Below are 20,334 nucleotides of genomic sequence, written 5' to 3' on the forward strand. Positions count from 1 at the left end.
ATCCAAGTAAGTCCAGCCATTACATTGTGAGTGTTTAAAAAATGGATATTAGGTCGAATGCTATCTTTAGCAGATGGTGTTCTTTTCTTTAACAAGCATGTTTTTAAATAAAACTTGCTTCTTTCCTGTGACACTGTAAACAGAATTTGTCATTCTGTAATCAGTGAAATACGTATCCTGGGAATGATGCCAGTGGTAATGTCAAACAATCTTGAATTACTGATGTTGAGAAAATTTAAAATAAGTGCATTCAAGTTTTAAAGAATTCTGGTTAATTTGATTTACTGTGGACCTTTTTAACAAGGGCAAAGGAAAAAAAAAGGAACGATTTTGTGTCAAATCCTCATAGCTGCACTTGTATCTATTCTTATTTTATTAGTTATTGGCAGACATGTAATAAAAAGCTGTAAGGAACTCATGTTTGAAAATGCTTTATCTGAAAAAATTAAAATTAAAAGGCTGCTATGATTTTCCACAACGTTTTTCTCAACATTTATTCATTAATATTAGTTAATTATTTTTATTAAACTAATATTAATATTAGTTAATTCTTGTTTCCTAGAAGCTGGAGAGAGGATTATAAAAATGTGAACTAGAAATGAAAGCTCATTCCACTAGCCTGGTACTTTGAAATTCACTAAAATCTCTTAAGTTAAAATGAATTTGCTGGGACAGAGAACACTACCCAACAGAATTTGGTTTTTCACTTCTGTTTATATTAACAGTCCAATTTTTACACTATGCCATTTTCACAAAGTCATAGTCTGTAGATGGATAAGAATCACCTGCTACTAATATTAATTGTATTTCGAGTGAAGCATAGCACTATCAATAAAATGTAACTGTTTGTTTAGTTTATGTACAGGTCTTAAGAAAATCTCATGTAGACTTTGGATACAGTTAACAAAATCAATTTGCGTGTTAGCTAAACTGTTGTATAGCGAATTTATGTGTCTGAAAACTGTGTTTATTAATCTGTTATTTGTTCTTATGCTTAAAGAACGATACAGGATTCAGAGTGATCAGTTGGAAGACCTATGGCTGGTAACGAAAGAGCTCTTACACCGACTAGAAGTACATTTCAAGAAGCAAAACTGCAAGGATTTTGCATGTACCTTTTCTGGTTCAATTCCCCTGCAAGAATATTTTGAACTAATTGATCAACATTTTGAGGTATGTTACATAATATGAGAGTTACTAATGGTCTGATAGTGTAAAATTGTACGTCAGTGCAATGGTTCATCAGATTATAACTATAGTATTACAGGCATTTGGCTTTCAGAAAATAGAAAGTTGTATGTAAGGAAAAGTCCCTTCAGATTTTCAAAACCTACACTTGCAGAAGTAGCAGTGCAGGCTCAAAGAAGTTTGCCAGACTAGAAATAAAAGAAATGTAAATACTTTTTCCTGTTTGGCCATGCAGGTGACAACGAAAAATATCCAGTAGCTCAGCTAGCTGGTAGAAATAGCTAATAAAATAAAATAAAATATATGCATTCTTTCCCCACACCTTTCCAATAAAGAAAAAGCATAGCTATTTGAAAATTTCTATTAAACTCCTGTATTGGGCAAAAGCAGCAACATATGTATGCAAGAATGAGAAAAAATATTGGATGTTCTTTCATGCTGCCAAATTTTCCCTGAGGTGGAGCCATCACCACACAGAAAGATGGAAGTTGTCATTGGGATTTTCTGGGATTTTTTGAGTAGTCAGCCTAGATCCGGGTCTATATCTCAAGCTCATGAGTAGGCATTCTATTGTCTTTCAACTAATTTGAAACTAAAAATGTTTATGTTTTTTAAGTGACTGATATTGTAGAAATACCTTAAGCATAGGCTTTTTTAGATTGTATAACATGCTTAAATACATTGAAGTTTGAAATATAGGTGTGATTTCTGGGATGCTAATTTAGACTCTAATTATGTTGCAGCTGGCTTTTTTGAAATGTCTGAATTTTTACTGTAACTATCTGGTCTAGAAAATGTCAAATGATCTATTAAAGGCATTCTTATTCTTCCACCGCTTTTAGTTTCAACACTTTTTTTTGGCAACCTTAGGAGAATATTACTTGAGTTGTCCCTTACATGAGATGTCCCTTTTTTCTTACTACTTCTAGCAAAACTTCATAGTGTTTCTTTTTCCCTTAGCATCCTTGAACTGTTTTTCATAATCATGTACTGACAGAATGACATCTGCTTATTTTTAAGTATAATCTGGTATGTAAATGTAAGAAACTTACTATTTCTGTTTGTTTTGGGACACTTTTGCTTGCGTTTGGAAAGCTGTGTGTGTCTTGATGTTTCTTCTGCTAGTTGTAGCATGTCAGCTGTACAGAGGTATTACAGCTTTTTGAAAGACTCAACTTTAGTAATTTTTATTTTAGAGGCATACACTGGAAAGTGGTGATTAAAAGATAAAATGGGAATTTTTATTGTCCGGGCACTTGATGTACAGTGTTCAATGTTTTGTGAACACTTCAAGGAATTTTGTTGCTGTAGCTAATCAGTTTGCATGAAAGGAAATTAGGATTTAACTTCAGAAAGAGACAGTCGTTCAAACAATATGGTATTGAGTACTTCCATTCATGCCAAGGGAATAACCATTTACTTTCTACTGCAATGAATATAAAATCCAATACACTGTATATGTGTCATAAATAGCAGATCAAATAAGAAGCCTTCATGTCTTGGTGGTGAAATTTCATTCTTGCGTATAGGCTTCTTGATGAGATATTTATGCCATGTTATTGTGGCTGTTGATAATTGGTTTGATTTCAATGGCAAATTATAATTCTTGAAAGTGTTAAGCTTTGCAAGGAGTGTAAAGTATGAAACTGGTATAAACAACATCATATCTGAGAATTACACTCTGTCTCAAAAATTTTCCTATCCTTCTCCCATTTCATGTGGAATGTGCATACATAAATGTATATGACCCTTAACCTGAATTCTTGAAAACCCTTCAATTGCCAGCTACGTTTGAATGCTGAGAAACTTCAGGAGCTTTTATCTGAAAGGGCTGTACAGTTTCGAGCTATTGAGCGGCGACTGCTGACACGATTCAAAGACAAAACTCCAGCTCCTCTTCAACATCTGGACACCTTGCTAGAAGGAACATTCAGAGAGGTCAGTACAGTTTGATTAAGAGCCTAACCTTTCTTTATCTTGTCGGTAAAACTTAGCTTAAAGCACATAAGCTATGCTTTCCTGGCTACATTTACCATCCAAGAGACCAGGAAGCAGTAATTTGTTTAACCTAATAGTCCCTGTAACTTTCCAGATGATTTGCAATAGTTTTATTTAATCTGTGACCACAAAATCTTTACTCCTGGGTCATACCAGCTTGACAGCACATCATTCTTTCCTAACTGATGTTGATAGTGTAAATATTTTATAGTTCATGCGAAAATATTTTATAGTTCATAGCTTGTGTAAATATTTTATGGTACACTGTAAACTGGTGGAATGGTTTGGCTGGTGTAACATTCACAACAAAATTGTCTGAGACTGACCATGTCCTTCCTATGGGAATTTATGTTCTAATCATTTCAAAATGTGATAGCTACAGAAGAGCAGTGTTAAAAAAAAAAATCCTTCCCAAACCATCCCCATAATGGACAAAGAATAAACCAATTTTTCTTCCTTTTCCTGCGTCAGCTCTGCATTGCTTTAGAATAACTTTTTCATTATGTGTCCCCTTTGTTAAGAAGTTATTTTAGGTGTTTTGTGCTTTTCTGTTGGGAGGATCTGCTTTTACTTTCTGACATGCCTCGTTTGAGAAGCTGAGTCACAAATAGATTCCTTACTGGAAAAGGACTTACCTTTGTGCAGTGTTGTATATCACAACTGAAATCCAAAGGTGTTAAGGAAAAGTGTTTTCCCATTTCCCCCTACTGTTTTGCTTAAGAAAACATTTCTTTAAATTGGAGAAAACTGCCTTTCCATCTATGCTTTCCATATATGCTTATCTGACATAAGTCAGATTTACTTTTATTCCAGTCTTTTCTGAATTCACAGCAATATCCTGGATTTTACTGAGTTCACATGTGTTCACATGAGATAATGTAAGTTTAAAAGTGGGGATTTTCTGGTTGCTTTAATAAATATTGGGTATTGTTCTAGATGGGTTGTTCTTTAACACTTTGAAATGGCATGACTAAATAAGCCTGAAAGATTAACATTAGTGAGTTTCTTGAGTCTGCTTTTGCTCTGTAGAATTTTTTGCCTTTAAACTTAGGAGCAACTGGGATGTGCTTGACAGTTTTCTTATGCAGTTGACTTGAAAGCTGAATTCTGAGAATATGGCAAAAGTCAGGTTGAAATAGATGCATATTGCCGAGGCTTATTTTTTGATGTCCTTCAAACCAGCATTAGATGGGTGCTTTTCTTAACATTACTGTTGTAGGCTTTTTGAATTGGAATTAGTGTAGTTGAAAGTAGAATGAGGAAAAAGATTTCTTTTCAAAGAACAAATGTTTACATTTTTTCATAATTGTTTAAACTTGGTAGATTTCTTGATAGATTTCCCTTGTAATTTCTTTTCTTTGTGGGAATCCCCTTCCAACAAAGAAATGTTGTTATTGTTACTATAAACAAAGTGTAGTAAAATAGTGATTGCCCTAGAGACCTCACTACTGCATGTGTTGTTTTGAAGGTGGGAGCTGTGGTAAGATTTAATATTGACTCTTCTGTGGAGGTGAAATGAAATTGCTCAATGTTGTGTTTTCTGTATTAGAAAAGACCTTGTTTTCTTTTATTCAGTATCATATTCTGTCTTTATTTGAACAAGTATGTCTAATGCAAATAGTTGAGGTATTCAAAATATGATAAATGTATTTTCTGAGAAGGAATAAGGAGGCTGGCTAACTATGAACACTATGAAGTCTCCCTCAAAGAATTCTTTTAAACATATAGCTTTTTGACATTGAAATAAATAAGCCTTTTATTTTCTTATAATCGTCTGAGAATCTAATCTCCTCTCTTATGTTAAATATTTTTATCATGAGAAAAGAAAAAATTGCCTTGTTTTATTCCCTCATTTTTCACTAAAATAATTGTTACGTACAAAGCAAAGCAAGGTTTTGTTACTTCTTACATTGTGTTTTGTACTCAAAAGGGAAATGTCTATATTTTGGTTTTATATTGTATTCCAAAATTTTCGTGCAGAACAGAAAGGGGTTTCTAGTTAGTAGGGTGTGATTTTTATTAGTCTTTTTAAACACAGAATCTCCAGGATTTGGGCACTATATGAATTGCATTCTTAATAGAATAACTATTATAGCATAGGATTTTGGTTTTGATTGAAGCTTTAATATTATAACATCTGGAAATCCACAGGGATATAAAGATGCCTTTTATTGCTGCCTCTGTTTCCTTGCATCAGAGCAGTTATATGGCAGATGTGTAACCTTTGTATGAACTACCTTTTAAATACAAATCAAATAATGAGTATTCAACTCATGTAGTTCCATTGCCTAGGTGTGATAAATACCTACTTTAAACTTGTTCTATGTGGTTTCTTTGCCTACCTTCAAGATGCTATGAATTTCTGAACTGATTCAAATTTTACAGCTAAAGAAGATTGTAAATGTTAATTTTCAGATTTTCGGCTTCGAGTAACAGTTATGTTTGTGTGATATGTAGGTAGATGTACAGTGTATGTCAAAGTTTTAGATGTCAATCTGGAGAAAATTAATCGAGCTGCATTTGATTCCCTGGTAAAAAGAATTTCTATTTATGCACTAATCTTTTGCATTAATTCTTGTGCACTACAAACAACTTCGTGCTACAGTAAAATTACTGGTTGGTTTATTATAAGGAAACTATAGTCTTACTTTTCATCTTGGCAAGAATGAAGAAATGTGTAAGCAGGCATCAGTGCGTGCAATGATGAAAAACTTGCTTTTGGTTTTGTACTCCTGTTTACATTTTCTTCTAGAATTTGACTTTCTGAAGTAATATTTCTAGATCTAAATGGATTGAAGTAAGTATTAACTGTTAACAAAGAGTGACATCAGGTGTTCCATTCTGGAAGGAAAAGGAAAGCTGTTATATACATAGTAGTCTTGTATATTTGAAATAGGAAATGTGATTCTTACGATTTTTAAGGAGGATTTATAGGAAGGTGCTATGAAAATAATGGAAAAATCTATTTGCAGTAGATGCTATTTATATCCCTATGAATTTCTTGATCTGCTAAAAAAAAATTCATCAATGCAGTTGGACATCCTGCTAGCACTTGCTCTAAGAAAGGATTTTAATTAGATACATTTAAAATCGGTTGAATGGTAGTTGAGATTCCATATGTATTTTGTGATTTAAAAGACTTCAAATGTGAAATGATATTGCAGCAAAGTTTATGGTAGCTGTTGTAAACAGCATGTACTTTGTATAATGCACCCGTACTTAGAGACATATTATTACTTGAAAGTGTAGTTTAATTATCTTTTATGTCTACAATGTGTTTTCTGTCATAATAGAAAAAGACAAAAGCATAGTTTGGCAGTAGCTGCAGGTTCTTGCCTTGAAATCATAGTTTTCATGCATTGACTCTTGGCAAACGTGACTTGGATTTCCAGGTACAAACTGGAATTAAGAAGTGTCATAAAAATAAGATGCTTCAATTTCTTATTTCAACCCACATGGATTTTATTGTATTGAATATAAGCAATATTAGCTGTAAGCTGTGTTTAACCCTGTTTTGAAGGCTACCACAGTTATATTCTTTTAGGAAAGGAGGAGGATGAATTTTAAATGTGGGGTGGAGTTCTCCTAGGGCACTAACTGTTCCTTAACCAATTTTAAATACTTAAAACATGAGTCTGAGACAAAACTGAGCAGTTCCAGATTACAAAAAAGAATGTAATGACAAAGCAATTACTTCTACCTTGCATTGCTTCATGATTTGTCTTGCTTTTTCTGACTTCTATTGTAATACAAACAGATTTGCCCTGTGTCATCACACTTCCAATATATAGGGTGTAGTTTCCTTTTTATTCTTTAAAGGCACAATTGTGCAGGACCTCAGGTTCACCATGTTCTGAGGTTTCTTCATGCCAGCCCTGTAAAACCAGACTCTCTTGTGCTTTCTGATGATGAGATCTTATCTTTTACCCTTGGCCTCAGCGTCCCTCTGGCAGTTGTTTATTTGTGCATTGTCTAGCCAGTGCACTATTAGTGTTGACTGGTAGCAGCCACCTACCCAGACAAGATGGATGATACCCTCTGTCTCAGTAGAAATTAAATAGTGTTTCTCCCCTTCCAGTCTGCTAATTAAAAAAAAATTGTGTGTGTGTGTATATATATATATAATATATACATATATAATGTATACATATACATATATACGTATATACATATATATATGAACTGAATTATTTCTGGCTCTTCATATTACTTAAAAGTTTGGTGTGGTCATTGGAGATGACAGTTACTAGGAATGGACTGACAGAACAAATCTGACATAAATAGTCAGCACAGTTCCATAACCTTAGACACCCAGACATAAGAACTACATGTTTTCCAAACTGGGTCTCTGTCTTTGATCAGTGATACATTTTAGCTTTTCCTTCAGGTACTTTTTAAATTTGAGACCTTCTTTCATTAGTGAAAGAACCTAACACACTTTTCTAACCAGAGCTAATTGATGCTGAATATTTACTTCCTTTATTTTCTCCTAATTCAGCTATTCTTCTGTGTTCATCTTATTTATGTTAGTATTGAATAACCTGTCTCTCAGAAATACTTGGCTGTAAGCAGTAATAAGGTGATTTTCAATGAGATTTCCTGATCCTACTCAGTAAACAACTAGAAGTTGTCCAGATTATTCTGCTGTATTTAGTGCACTGCTTGTATTTATCTTATCTTGGTCTTGGATCTTTCAAGTTCTGTGTATGAATGACAGCTTAAACACATAAATGCACATGGAAATTGTTCACCCAAAAGCTCTTCTTGAAACAAGGGGGAAAAGCTTCCAAATAGTCTTTCCGATTTCAAGAGGTGCTCATAGGTTTTTTCCTACTCCTTGGGAGCAGTAGGAAATAACACAATTCCTTCAGATTTTTTTTTTTTTCCAGTGTGAATTCCCTCATCTATTCTCCCTTCTGGAAAATAAGTGTAGCATTTTAACATCAGTCTATTGGAAGTGGTCAACAAACACAATTGCTTCCAGGTAGAGACACCATGACTCCTCATTGGAATAAAGAAGGCAATTCCATCAGGAGGATCAATTTTAATTCTTGACATGGTAGTAAACTGTATAGGAATTTGTTGCCTGTGACTAAGAAAGCTTTATCCATGGGTAGCCATTTTCCTTGAGATCTGTGATGTGAGCTGTCCCTTGCATATATGGCCCTGGGTATCAGTTGGGGACCTTGGAGCATTCAGCAGAAGAAGAAGAAACAAGTGAATTTTTGCAAAGAATTTGGAAGTCAGATGTCTCTAAATGAATGCACTGGTTCTTTAAATTAGTAACATCCCGGGAGTTGTCCTTTCTCTTTAATATGGAAGTTTTGAAGAAAGGTACTTCTCATATTTTCAGGACTTTTTGAACAACGTTGCAAAGCTGTTTCTTTGACATAGCCTAATTTAAACAGAAAGATGGACTATTTCATGTTTTTGAGATGAAATTTAATCAACTGTGCTATGAATGCCAGCTGCAAAAACTTAGGACTGGCTCACAGTTTTATGTTGCAGCAGAGGATTGATGCTGAAGTGTCCTTACTTTTGTTGTTTGTTGGTTTTTTTTGGTCAATTTTTGGCTACTGTTTTGATCCTTCTGTAACTCTTCAATCCCTGTAATTTTCAAAATGATGCTGAGTAGCTGTACTACATGACATAATCTGTTCTGGTCTTAAAAGTTGATGTTTAGGTACTCAAATCCAAAGCTACCTTTGTGGCATTCTTTGTCTCGAAGAAAGAAAAATACTTAGACTAACATACACAATTAAAGCATTTAAGATTGGATTTGCAGCTCAAAGAGCATTCAGCTAATATTAAACAGTTAACTGATTTTTTTTTCTTTTTTTTTTTGGAAAATCCTCCAGAAAAAGAAAGCTGTGATACAACAAACTTTCAAAATTAAATGTATGGAGAACATATTTTTCATCCCTGAACATAACTTTGAAGGCCAAGGGAAGTGCACTAAATATTTATGTTTCTTGAGATTTCAGCAGTATGTATAATTAATCTAATTTTTGGACAGAACATAAAGGAACTTAGTTGGAATCCCTCTGAGCACATCTTACTTAATCAGACAATTGCGGGGAATTTTTAGCTCAGTGTTGCTGATCATGCATGTTATGTCTCTTTTGTTGTGGTTTGTGATTAAGCAAGAGTGTTAAAACCTTGTCAAGCAGTATTTTATGTATTAAAATACTGTGTGCTGGTTCTTGTCCATTTTATAGTATTTGAAACTATCAGGCAAAGTAAGTTTTGGGTGTAAATCATTACACAATTGAGAGAACTATTTGATTCCAAATTGTACCTTCTGAATCAAATTATTTCCTTTCTGAAATTTTAGCACTTTATATAAAAACCAATTTACAGTTGACAAATATCTAAATGTTAGCATATTTTATCCTCCTTGTCTAACACTTGTGATCACTTTCCAGAACAGATCATTGGGTGATTTAAGCCACCATTATTCCCAAGAGCCTGGTTATAAGGCATGGGGTTCTGGCCAAGTGTCCAAAGTCTTGCCTTTTGGTGGGGGTATTGTCACACATCTGGTTCACCTGCATTCCACATCCATTAGACATGAATATGATGCCATCTGGAGGCTTTACACCAGTGTCAAAGTTGAACAAAAAAATGTACTAATACACCTTCCCATAGTACTGCACTAATGTAGCTCTGCCGCTCCCAGGTGGGGATGGTTCTCCATCTCCTGCCTTTCAGCTGGTGTGGAACAATTCTGTGACCATCTGAACTGTTCTCTGCTGCTCCATCTTAGTCTTTTGCTGTGCTGCTGGTTGTTGTACCAAGCAGTACTTCAGGTGCTCTGTCTTTTGGTCTCTAGGTATGTGCTCTAGGTTTGGTCCTGTATCTCTCCTGTTCAGTTTTTGAGTCCAGTTAGCTCAAACTGGTGACAACTCTTTAAGCTTTGTCCAGTTCCTGGTACTGAATTCCTCCACTATTGAAAGAATGTATATTTGACACTTACAGTACATTATAATTAAATTCAGTGAAAGAAATTTTAAATGTGCATATGTACATGAATTTTCTTGTTATCGTGAAGAATATAGGTATGTGGAAAAGAGAGCCACTCACATTGGATGGTCCAAAGTTACTTTCATCTCTTCAGCAAGAGATTTGGATCTTGTTGCTGTGTTTGTGCTTCCTTTCTCCCCTCTTTGCTTCTGTTTGTTTGCTGTTTTTCTCTGCTCTCAGAATTGTATTCCCCCAGCTATCAAATGACACTCTTTGATTTTTGAGCCTATTGTTTCTGGGACTTGGTTGCAGACACACATGATTGAGCTGACTTCTGGCTGGACAGATTTTTTGTTCAAGAAAGCTGGAAGTACTCTAAGTTAGTAATCCTTGGTGGTTTCAGGCTGTTAGATAAAGTAATTTCTTTTGATATTTCCTTAATGATTTCAGCGCAAAGATGGAAAATATATTGAAGGCAAATGCCTTTACTCTCCTTAGATGTCAGTGTTTGTGTACATGTGCACATATGTATATATTTTTAACTACTCATAATTCATCAGATCTTCATTTTAGTCTTCAGAGTTGTTCCTCAGTGTCTTTGTAGTAATGTCTATATAAAATCCAGAATTCTACTTCTATGGTAGTTGGTACTAACAGGTCCAGCACCTAATATACTGCAAAAAAACCGATAATCTCCTAATTTCTCTCCTTATCTCTTTTCTATTTGCCAGTTAGGATGCCAGTCTCTTATTTTCTAATCTGTAATTTACTACACCATTAGGTGCAATACAAAATAAGTATGTTCATTACAATTTTCTAAGTAAACATAATTTTCTAATGTTTTGAAAGGCAAAGTACTATTCCTTGCAGTATTTTAACACTTGCAATGTGTGGAGCACTTGGATCGTTGGTGGTTTGTAGTCAGTGGCAAATAAAACTCAATATGTTCTGTTCACTAAAACACAGGGAATGTCATTAAAGGTCCATTAACTCTTTGTTCAAGCTCCTTAACTCTTTTCCTTGCTTATTAATCAGTTGATAAAAATCTCAAAAGCAATCATTAATGATTGAGTATTCTCTCTCGAGTGGCACTTCTGACACACATGGCCTCAGGAACTTGACATTTTGGGAATGATTCATTACTTGATTAGTAAGGACTTTTACCTCAAAGCAAAACCATTAGGGTTTATCATGCGTGACTCAAGGGCTATATATCACACCCGCTCCTGTAATAGTCATTTTCCCCAGATAATGTCAGTGAGAACTACACCCATAGTATAAATTAGCTCTTTTTGGCTTGAATAAATATGCTGTTCCTTGGAGGAGTTATATTTAACTTCTCTTGTTTTATTGCTGTCTCTGCTAAATGTAGTTTTTTCATAGCTGCTAAAAGCAGCTTGTTGGCTATTACATATAATTAAAATTCTCTATTTTACTGGTGTTAAAGTAGTATTATGTTTCTATTTCCTTAAAAATTATTTGACTTTAACAGTGGAATACTTACAATATCATCAAAGTCCCTTTTTATTAGAAGATGTATTCCAAAAATGTCTGAAAGTAGTTAGCTGTGCTTGGGAAGCATAATTAGGATTACTGGCAAAACTCTTCTATATTTTGGTCTGTGGTAGCAATTACTTGCTTTAGTGTGGAACAGTCTTTTGACAGGTTAGTCAGTTTGTGGGACAAATAGGTAAAATTGTTCGTATTGTGTGTAATGTGTGGTTTTTCTTTTTTTGGTGGAGGTACTTAGACACATGTAAAAGCAGGGAACAACACAGCCATCACAAGAGAAAGAGACTGGAAGTAAAATGTTCTTGTGTGGGTAGGTATGGCAGATAGTGCCTTAGCTGCTAGACTGTATTCAGTCTTCTCTGTCACATTTTCCACAGAGGAGGGTCCCAGCTATCCTGTGCTGTGTCCTACAGCCCCATCTACTGAATTGCTCCCCTTGAACCTGTGAATAGCCAGCTTTGAACATCCACTGCTCTATTCAAATCAGTAAAGGACCAGAAGTGGTTTTTTTAGTTTTTTTTCCCCCCAACCCCTCTTGAGGTGCACTTCTTACTTCGTACCTGTGGCACCGTTGTGACCTATCGAAAGATTCCTCAGACTTTGGTTCAGTTCTTAGGGATATGGGCAGATCATACACTCTGGTGTATAAAGGCAATGGTAAGAAGTGATTTATATCACTTTTTGTGACATAAGCATTCTCTGGCACTTTTTGGGACATTTGTTTCATTGGCTAATGACTTTTTGAAGGGGAAGAAATACTATTCCTTTGTAGGGGTAGATCTTGTGTCCTCAGCCTAATATGAGCTCATCAGGCCATGCATGAAGGCTTTCTGCAGGAGCTGAAAGAGCCTGTGTGCATTTGAATGAGTGAAAATGGAACCAGTTGGCTATAGTTCTCTAAACAAAGAATACTGAGAAGTTGTATTTCTTTGAAAGAAATGTCATATCTGATAATGTGAATTATTGGATACCTTGTTGAAGTTTAAATCACTGACAGTCTCTTTCACTGGGAGAAGTGTACACCATAGGCAAGGGAGGAAGTGCTACCCAGTAGTGTAATCAAAACTTGAATAAAAAAATTGATACCATCTGCATGGAAGGAGGGAAAGCACTCTTATTTCACGCTCCCTAGAAAGCTTTCTATATCAGCCCTGTAATTATATGGTATAAGAGCATTTAAGGCATAAAATATATAGCTAAAAATTAGTGAGCATATCTGGTAGAAGTCACAGTGGTTACTTTGGGAGTTTGTATATGTTTTTTGTGAAATTTGTAATTTTAACTGAATAGTCCAGCTATGATGATTTAAGTGACTATTAAATTATTATCCATTTTGGTTGATTTCTGCATGTGTACTAAGAACAGTTTTGGGAGCTTGTGATGTAATTGTAATAATTTGCTTTTGGGTGTCTACTATACTTGTTTTACCAGTGTACACATGGGTGCAGTGCCTTCATATAGCTGATCAATTTCTGGTGTAAGGTAATGAAAAGGGATATTGATTTCTTTGATATACAGTAAATGACAGTTTTGCATTGTGGATGGATGGCAACTGTATGTTGGTTTCAAATTCACACAGAGTAAATATTTCACAGACTGATGCTTCAATTCAGTGAAATGCCTGGATTCATGTTAATGTACAGGTTCATTATACCAAGAAAAAGTACTAAGGGGGAGAGCTACATAATTCATTTGGCATTTTATGCCAAACTCTGATAAAAAAAAAACAACAACCAAAAACATCACACAGGAAATTAGTATTTGATGGCCAAATTAACTAAATTATTTACTCATCTAATGTTTGGAGGTCTTGGTATGAGTTGGGTATTGAAGTGGATTTGGTTACCTTTGTAGCTATACTGTAAACCCAATAATAGCTATTTTGTCTGCAAACTTACGCTAAAAGCACTTTACATCAGTCTGTACAACTACTTATTTTCATTACTATATAGAGAATGAGCATCTAAATTACTGTTCTGTTGTTCCTGCATACTCTTGCAGGTGTGACATTTAATTTAGTCACCAATGATGGCTGGCCCAAAATGACTTGTATAGACCAATGTCAGAGGGAGTAGATCTCGCATCATCAGTTCTCTGCTCTGCACACTCCTGATCAGTTCATTTAAGATTCTGCTAGGTAGTACTTACCAGAGGCAGTATAGTATTAGACTGTGGATTCCTGAAGAGGAAAAGAAAATTAAAAAATAGTATAGGTGATTAACCAACAAAAAATAAAAATCTGTTTCCTCATGTATGTATCTCTTGCAGTCAGCTCAGAGCTGCTGCTTTAGCCACTACCTTTCTGCGGAAAAATGTAACTTGTGTGGTCATTCTCCCAGTTTAGGTCTTTTTAATAAAAGGAACAGTTTATGTTGGAGCTAAACTGTTGGTTAAATCTGTAAACTGACAGAAACAAAAGGGAAAAAACCTTTCTTCTCCATTTCTTCTTGCCAGTTGGCATCTCAACAGGTTTATTTTATGTCTCAGTTGTGCTTAACTACTAACTTCTTCAGAATAGGTATTTCTACATTGTGAAGCCTTTAATTACTCTGTTGTGGATAGTTCATATCAGTTTGAAAAGGGGAAAGTTGGTTAATGCAGGAAAATTTGGCATAATGAACTGCAGGGTTCAGAAGTCAGGAATGCAGAAGACAGTAATAAGTATCATAACTGCAGACAATATTTTAAGGCTTTTATTAAATAGAATGTTCTCCCTGTTCTGCTTGCCTTGAGTTCTTTGACAAAGTGTTGTGGCTGCCAATTTCTTGGTTTTATATTGGCAATTTGTTTTGGATACAGACTTAGTGTTATTTAGATATCTTAAAATTAGTGTTTGCTTGAGTTTCTTGTTGGATGGACAACCAGAACACTGAAATGTTGAGGTGGCAGAGTTTGACCATAACAGCTATAATCCTTAGTTTTCCCGAAAGCCTTTTGGTGAGCCTAGAAAACTGTATGTATGGCTGCTGAAGGCTATACTAGCCAGGTTAAATTCCTGTAATATGGAAGGAGAAGTATGGAAAAAGACATTATATAGCACAGGAACTGGATTTCTTTAAATGGTATTTTTAAAGGAATCATTCCATTTCCCTTTAGGAAATTTGAAAGTATTTGGAATGGATAACATAATTTTTATCTTGTTCATTGTTCATACTCTTAGGGCCAGTCTACTTAGAAAAAGCAACACCTATTAAAGGCCTTTGAATTCAGAGTCTTTCATGTTACAATGAGTCTGTTTACTGCTGTCAGTAGGCTTGTAATATATTTAGCTTGAAGAAGTTAACAAGCATACCTAGGAGTGTTACTTTTATTTTCTGTTCTGTGACACTTAGCAAAATCCCATTATACAATTGAGTAGTATTATAATGTTAAAATGTTAATTTGTTCTGCATTCCGTTAAAATTGGATTTTTTTCTTGTGCACTGGCCCATGCATTTTGTATAAAACCTATAATTTAAACACTACTCCATAGAAATGCCCTAAATTAGTAACCTTTTGCCTTTGCTACCTTAATTACATCTCATTATTTAGTACTTAAAGAGCAACCTCTAGCTTCTGGTTAAATATTTGCTAGCTAAATAGATTTGTCATGTTAAAGTAGCCCTTGCCTTGGTTGTAATGTGTTTAGGATTTCAGAGTTTTGAGAAAACGATGTGCTTTAACTTTTTTGCATTTTCCTTATTTTTTCATTTCTCCTTATATGAGCATTTCATTAGCTGTCTGTTGCATTTCAATAGGCAATTGAAAGTCTCTCTTAAAATAAGTATTTAAAAAAAAAAGTTGTGTTTCAATACAGTCTATGTCTTCTAGTCACATTTATTCCTTTTAGCTTTATAAGCTATAAATTGATACTATAAATTTCTGTTTTTAGTGTGGAAACAAATAAGAAGCAGATTACTTCTTGGCTACTAATAGCTATCTTCCAGATTTTTACCTCCTTTTGGCATGAAGGCTGTATTGTTTAATCAGAATTACACGGAATGTTATTAATTTAAACATCTACTGAGTTGTCTTTTCTGACAAGTTTAAAGATCACTTCTCTTTGGTCTTTTAATTGTATGCAGAAGTTACACTGCAGAAGTTATTAAGAGCTTGCAGGATGACTTAATCTTCAATATTTTATTCACATCCACTAGATTGTATTTTTGCTTTTTTTTAAACTTTCTCTTTTGCTATTTTTTCATTTGTCTAAAAACCATGTGAAGACATTATAATTTATAATTGCAATTCGTTAGAATTCCATAATGTTAATCTCCCAGTCATATGCAAAGATATCCTGTTTAATTTCCTATTTTACTTCTTTAATTATTTTTTTCCTTGAGATCCACAGTAGTGGAAGCTCATTTAAAGAGATTTTAATATCTGACTTTATTCCTACCCAGTACCTAACTACTGCTCTCCTTATCTAGTTATTAAATTTTTGTCTGTGTGTCCATTTGCTTTTGGAAGCCAGTGTCGCCAAAAAGTTCCCTCACCCATTCTTCCCATATGTTTTGTTACATTACAGGTTAAAAATTGCAGACTGGCATGGTTACAGTTTGAAGTATAACTCCCCATTTATGTGTATGGTTGTGATACCACTGACTTTATTTTTAACAAAGACAACAGAGGCAAATGGAGAAAACCACATTAATGCAAGTCTTCATCTTGTTCATGCATTTTTATTTCTGTGGGAAACCAATCTGTGGAACAGATAAACATTTGCCCTCTAGTGTATACTTGTGTTCCTCTGAAAACCAGTATTAATTCCTGAAATATATTAAGCTTTTTCTCAAAAAAAAGTTAAGTGGTAGGGGGAGTACCAGCAACACATTTACAGAGAAACTGGTTGGCCTGTCCAATTTTAAGCTAAGTACTTCAACCTTTGAATAGATAGTTTCTCTGAAAACTTCTTTCTGTATGTTGTTTTTCATATCACTGTTTAGATGTTCTGTGTCCACAAGCTCTGAAACCATTACTTCACTATTCATGCAAAATTCTGAGTGATTTGTTGCTTACTGTCTGTATTTATTCTTGGGTTTGGAGTCAGCAAATCAATCCATAAAGGCAATGACTGCCTAAGAGGCTCTGGGTTTTTTTTGTTTGTTTGTTTGTTTGTTTTGTTTGTTTTTTTGTTTCTTTTTTTGCAAAAGAACAAAGTTCTGTGGAAACCCTTCCCTGAGAAGAGACTTTGAGATTTATGTGGATTACAAAGCATTAAGAAGGGTCATTCCTTAATTTTCTTTACTAGCAAAAATGCCAAGATACAATTGTAACAGGTATTAGTAAAAATTGAAAAGCATGCTTTGTGTTTTGGGGCTGGTGCCAGCATCTGTGTTTGCAACACCCAAGACAGGTCTAAGAGTGAAAGCTTTTCCTCATTGCCCTTGGAAGACTGCAAGAACACGCCTGTGATATTTCTGTTCAGTTGCATCTGTGATATTTACTTCCCCTTAAAACACTTTCTTTTTTTGGAAGTTAATGGCCATTGCAAAAGAGTTTTTACTCTCTGGGGAGAGGGGAGGGGAGAGAGAGGGGAAGGAAAGAAAAAGTCAGAACACTTTGTTTTGATCACAGGTGCATTTTTCTAGCAGGAGGTCACATTTAATTTCTGTAGCATATTTCGGTGGTTCTGGAGCAGATACTCAGCCAGAATGAGTTATCATGGGAGTTAATAGCTCTGACTGTTAGCACAAGCTGGGGTCTGTTCTCTAGCCCAGGTAAATTTGTTCTTTTTTTTTTTTTTTTTTTTTTGTTTGTTTGTTTGTTTGTTTGTTGAGACAAATGTGACTGAATTGCAACATTTCAGAAAAGAAATTGCAGTTTTTAAGAGAGAGCCGAAGTCTTGTCACATTTTCTGTGAATGTTATTATAACCTATGCTGGCTCTTAATTTTTTTTTCTGTATTTTGATTATCGATCGATCAAATGCAGGGGGCTAGGTGTCTGTGCATGTGTTGATTTTTCAAAATTGAGGGTATATCAGGTGAGGGATAGATAAAATGATGCATTTGCAAATCCAGACTCTTCCAATCTGTTTCAAAAGGCTTTGCTGTGCCTTTTTGAGGCACTTAATTTATTGTAGTTTTATTCTGAACATTAGGGAGCCCTCTTTAATCCTGTGCTATCTAGGGCTGTTTCAGATGCTCTAAAATTGAAAATAGGCCACTTTATTGGGCCAACTAAATATGACTTTAAATGTGTAAATTCTGGTTTGACAATATATGGGCTTCCAAAAAGTACACTTTTTACAAGAAAAAGTTTCCCAGGTTTTTGCCTCTTTTATTAACTTTTGTATTTTTTCTGGAACAGATTTTCTTTCAGTGGAAAAATGAATTGTTCCAGCAGAGTGCAGCAAAAGACAAATATTGTAAATATGTTTGGCTTTCCTGTCAAGAGTTGGTATGTTATAAAAGAAGAACTTAGATAAGGAGCTCGTCATACATAAAATATCAAATTATGGAGGAAATGTATAAGAAGATTGCAGTCTAGTTAAATTCTTTCTGCTATTTTTTCCTTCTGAAACATTGATAGAATTTACTAGGAAAATAATCATTAAAGAAGTGTTAATATATAGTTAAATGAAGTCTAAGATCTCTCAAACATTCCTGATAAGTAGATGCAGAACTTTGAACAGGAGGTAGCTAAATGCTACTGGTTAGTACATTATCTGAGGCCAGACCACAATCTGATGGAAGAGTTGAGACTACAATTCAGGATTCTTCTCTTCCCCATATTTAAGCTAGTAGCCTCCCCTGTCTTTTATAAGTTTAACTACTAATATTTATTTCTTTGGTGGTTTTTGGTGCTTGATTTTTTTTTTTTTTTAACCTGCATAATTGCTTAGAAGTTTGCAAGTCTAATGTTTTTGGCCTTTGTTTCACCATAACATGCAAACATTTTTCTTTAGCCTTTTAAAGCCTTACTTTAGTTGACCTCATTAAGAAAAGATTATATAGTTGCTATGACCCTCCAAAATGTAAATAAGAGTAGTATGCAAATAGAGCTATCTGGATAACGACATACAATTTGAGTCAGTCTTCTGGAAGTCTTGAGGGGAATTCCCAATGATGTCAAAAGATTCTTCCGTGTTCCTTGTATGTCTGCTTGTCTGAACTCACTTAAGGATGCTTTTTCTTCATATAGGCATAACTTTGCTGGATAGCAGCAATATAAAAGAAGTGAAGACATCACCTAAAAGGATAGTTTTTTGTAACACTGGACCCAGTAGTAGTTTTCAGAAACTGAAAAGAAAAACTTAGCCTGACAATATGTTGCTGAGTCTAAGAGCTACATATATTCAGTATTTTCTTAGCGAAATGTGCATATTCAGAAATTAAAAATTAAAATGGATGTACAAAATATATTTTTAAGAAAGCTCAAAGGGATGTGGTTTTCCTTAATCAATTTGTTAAAATTAATATAATTTGAATCAAGCCATAGTTTTTTACTAAGAGTTTCTAGTGTTGTTCCCATGTCAGAATCTGGATTTAGAGCCCTAAGGGGGCTTATGTTTTCACTGTTTGGGTTGCAGCCTGATCCTCTGGTCCTCCTGATCCTTGGTTTCAAAATGCCTTGCACTGCCAAAGTTAAAGTGGGAACTGTTCCCAGAGAGTTCATTCTCAGCTCATTAATCAACATGAACTGGTCAAATGAGAGACTGAGGATGAGTGAGTCTGCTGGGATCTCCATCCAGTCGTTTGTGGGCACTGGTGACCCATCACCCCCACAGTCTGCCCTCCCATCTGTCAGCAGGTCCCCTTCCCCTCTTGCCACCAGTGGTCCTTCCCTGACACTTTTGCCCAGTAGAAGTGCAGGGTGTTGCATGTTGCACCAGTCCCTTCCCTGTCCTCACTCATCAGATGAGGACAATCCCCGAGGGCACAGTGGCAGAAGTAGCGTATGGAGAAACTAATGTTGCCATGCTGAAGGGGTAGGGATGTTTGTTTGGAGAGAAATCAGATCAGGCTTTTAAGAGGCTATCTCAACATTTCAGTCTGCTGCAACCAATAGTTCCCTAATTTTCCCATGTCCTCTGGCTCTAGCAGCTGTTGGTAACAGCCTCTGATATATGCGGAATGATTTTCTTCTACTGTGACTTTGCACCTCTCTGATACAGTAAAAAAAAGTTTCTGTTAAATTTGAAAACTCGTGTGTTTGTTTCTTATCAGGTTGTTTAATACAGTGTGAAGTTACTAAATTTTTGGAGTACCTACAGACTCCAGTTGGTCTCAAGGCGTCCAGTATGTCACATGCTCTGCAAACAGAATAAAGTTTTTCTTTCTTTTTATTTTTTTCCCTATCTTGCCATTTCAGTTCACCGAATCCTAACCAAGTTTTGAATTTAACAGATCTACCTTAGGTAAGGATGAGGGTCAGATGATAAGAACATGGAGGTATTTAGGAAAGCTGTTACACAATAAGACAAATCTTGTTCATTTACTGGCTTTTAGTACTGTTTTTTGTTTAAATTTTTGGATCTGTCTCAGTCTGTAGTCTGAAGGGAATTAGTTACTGACCTTTCCCATACCAGAAAAACTTAACAGAGCAAGAATGGTGCAAAGCTCATCAAATATTTTTCTGGCCTTAGCTTTATAAAAATTTTTTTACAAGAAGACAAAGGGGAATATATTTAAGAATCACTCACTAAAAAGAAAATGTGGTTGTTGGAATGGTCATGTCATTATTGCTGTGA

At 35.0% G+C, this 20,334-nt stretch overlaps 1 protein-coding gene across 5 annotated transcripts in view; it reads left to right on the top strand.

Annotated features, from left to right (window-relative positions):
* BBS9 (Bardet-Biedl syndrome 9) overlaps positions 1–20,334 on the top strand; it is a 291,677-nt gene that overhangs the window by 81,878 nt on the left and 189,465 nt on the right. For 4 of the 5 annotated variants that reach the window (XM_085051384.1, XM_085051383.1, XM_085051386.1 and 1 more), the window contains 2 exons: positions 1,001–1,173; positions 2,974–3,126. In XM_085051384.1, coding sequence (XP_084907510.1) covers positions 1,001–1,173; positions 2,974–3,126 — 326 coding nt within the window. Of the gene's footprint in view, positions 1–1,000; positions 1,174–2,973; positions 3,127–16,168; positions 16,233–20,334 lie in introns of those variants that run through there. The other variant, XM_085051388.1, reaches the window with a different exon arrangement.

The sequence above is a fragment of the Lichenostomus cassidix genome, chromosome 2 (assembly GCF_008360975.1).
Source record: "Lichenostomus cassidix isolate B80296 chromosome 2, HeHo_3.0, whole genome shotgun sequence".
NCBI lineage: Eukaryota > Metazoa > Chordata > Aves > Passeriformes > Meliphagidae > Lichenostomus > Lichenostomus cassidix.